The 2941-nt window shown below is 48.4% G+C and overlaps 1 protein-coding gene across 1 annotated transcript; it reads right to left on the reverse strand.

The window, feature by feature from the left end:
• Positions 1-327: 327 nt before the first annotated feature.
• PNMA2 (PNMA family member 2) lies at positions 328-1422 on the reverse strand (the record flags this gene model as incomplete). Its single annotated transcript, XM_079706758.1, has 1 exon — positions 328-1422. One exon carries the CDS (start codon positions 1420-1422, stop codon positions 328-330), a length of 1095 nt encoding a protein of 364 aa, XP_079562884.1.
• Between the last annotated feature and the right edge of the window lie 1519 nt (positions 1423-2941).

Below are 2941 nucleotides of genomic sequence, written 5' to 3' on the forward strand. Positions count from 1 at the left end.
TTCTTACATAGATGACAAAAGATTTTTTTTTTCTCACATCATTTCTTTCTTTTGGTCTATTGGGGGGTATTTAAAGGAAACCTGGTTCAGATTCCTTTAGGCGTACTATCTCGTATTTGGAATTTAATTTTTTGTTTATTAGTAATCTATGTAGGGTCCAAAAAACTCTCAGATTTTTTTTTTCTTAGAAAGAAGAATCAAGACCGGGCTTGAATGCCTTGATTTCAACTGTGTAAATGAGAGAAAAAAAAAGACTGAAAAGGTCTTAGCCTGGTAAAATGGCTACCTCTCCCCCTGCCGGCTGTGGGTCCCCCTGTGAGTTGGGTTTTAGTCATTGGCCCTGTTATCCCAGTGGCCTGAGCCATCCCCATCTTCCGGCTCTTGAGTATTCTCATTTTCAAAAGAGGCCTCTTCCTCCTCTTCCTCGCGGATGACCTTCATTAAGTCCAGGAAGCTGGGAGGAGGCCCCTGGTCTCTCAGCTCCCTGAGCCTACACCAGAGGATCTCACTGAGGCTCGCCCCGGCCATGACCTGCTCCAGGCGGACCTGGTCCGCGATGCTCCTCGGGATGGCCCGCTTCTCCACAGCCCTCCGCAGCAGGGCTTCTAGCCGTAACACGTACGCTGAGACCTTCTCTCCTTCCTCCTGATAGGTCTTCAGGTACTTCACCTGGGAGGTCCTGCGACTCTCCAGGCTTCCAAACACTTGCTTAAATGCTTCCAAACACTCCTCCACACTTATGGACGGGTTGTCTGCCTGGACTATGTGCATGAGGTCCAGGGCAGGGCCACGAAGGCTTTCCATCAACCATCTTTTCTTTTCTGCCTCTGCTACCGGCCACTCTTTGACTATCTCGGTGGCCTGTTCCAACCAGATTTCAAAGGGCTCTTCCTCTGGGGCGGGCACAGCGCTCCCCGAGAACACTCTCAGTTTCCGGTACCTCATGGGGAGCAAAGGCTGAGGGGCGTGTGCTATTGCCTGTCCCAGCAGATGGGCCAATAACTCTGGCGAGACACGGGGCATGGCCGCTGGAGACACTCCCTCGTGCCCAAGTGCTCGGAACATTCCCGAGACCGTCTGCCCCTCTTTCTCCAGAAAGAGGTTCAGTCTTTCAAGAAATTCAGTGTCCTGGTTAGGGGTCTTAAAGATCACTTTCCAGATACCCCCCCTTCCCCGAACCTCGCTGGGGATCACGGAGACGTCGGTGTCCTCCAGAAGCTCGACCAACACAGCATTGGCATTCTCCTGCTTCCTGAATATTTTGCCAAGCACTCTATACCTTCCCAGAGACTTTAAAGTCTCCTGGAGGACCTCCTGAATCTCGGCTTCATTGCAGCCCACTGGTATCCCCGTGACCATCAGTGATTTCTGATCATCCACACTCATGATCCTACACCAGTCCTCCAACAGGGCCAGCGCCATTGCCCCAGATATTGACTCGCTTGAACTCTATGGCTACAGATTAGTTTGTGGGGTAGATGGGCGTTGCCTTAGAATGGAGAATATCCTGGATGAACTTCTAAACTTATAAGCCACCAGTGAACGGGTCCTAGGTCCTAGTTTTCTGTACCAATAACCCTCACTGCTCAGTGGCAAGAGCTCGGCACTTTCCGTGCGGTCTCCAGACCTGACCCAAGCTGGGTGGTTAGTATCTCAGTTATGACAGGACCACGGCCTGTGGTTCTGCAGCCCAGTGGCTGCTGTTTCTCTCACGCAGCCACGTGGTGGGGCTGCCCCATCGGAAGCGTGTGCAAGAGCTGTTTGCACTGCCCTCTGGGTCTCCGCTGCCTCACCTCTCTCTAGCCAGTGGGGAGTCGCCTTCACTCTTGCACCCAGAACTCCTGGAGGGAAGTCTCCCAGCAGAGTGGCTTGGGCTCCTAGGGAAACAAGGCTCAGTTTTACCACACAGCCCTCTCCTTCCTGGGAAGCATCAGTACCTGGTTAGGGATGGAAGTGGGGGGTAGACCAGGGATTCTGCCTCACATTGTATTTGAGTCTTCTTTGCTTATAGTGACTTTTGCGTTCTCTTGGGGACCCTCCTGCAATCAGGCTTCCCCACCACATGCTCATCAGGCATGCCAATGAATGGAGCCCCAGTTGTGGACAGGGCCAAGATCTTTCCCACGTGAAGAATGAAATCAGGAGAAATGACTAGATACCTGCTTGTGCATTCCAAAACGTTCCATGACAGCCACGGAGCTTATGTATTCTGCTTGTAGCACAGGAAGATGTCACCCAACTCTGCACAATGGTGTGTCTGGGTTTCTCTCAGCTCCAGCCAAGCCAAGCCGCCCTGTATAAATATAATAATAGTGTACTTTTATGACTCGATAATATCCAATGTGAAGACTGTTAATGCACTTATTCAAAACTATGACTATCCTTTACAGTTTAATTAAATCTACTAAACAATATTGAGTTGCTTCATTTCTTTGATTAAAAAATCCGATTAGGAAACACTGAAACTTTTAAAATCAATTTAATAGAGGTTTAGCAATATAACTTATATAATATACTTTAATATAATGACATAGATACAACAATTTAATACAGGTTTAACAATTAAAAAATCTCAGAGCCAAATAAACTTGGAGTTATGAATTAATTCTCTTTGGTTATGCCTGGCTACGCTTTGCAAATGCATAACTAGGGGTTTCTTTTGCTATAAATGTTAAGTTAGTAACATGATGCTTTCTTCATAGCATCTGAACTTGAATGGGTCATTTGAGGACAAAGAAAAAAAGAGGAGGCAAGTCTGTGTCGAGCCGGTGGAGACTGGGTAAATGTAAAGAGCGTCTATCTCCCGTTGCTGTCGTGGAGTGTGTGTTAAAGGGCTATGACCATTTTTCCCCTAAAAATCTCCATCAGTCCAAATGGGGTCCATATGCCACAGACGCCAATCTGCAGCTACAGCGGCAGCTGCTGCAGGCACATTTCCCGA

Source organism: Hyperoodon ampullatus, assembly GCF_949752795.1.
Source record: "Hyperoodon ampullatus genome assembly, chromosome: 6".
NCBI lineage: Eukaryota > Metazoa > Chordata > Mammalia > Artiodactyla > Ziphiidae > Hyperoodon > Hyperoodon ampullatus.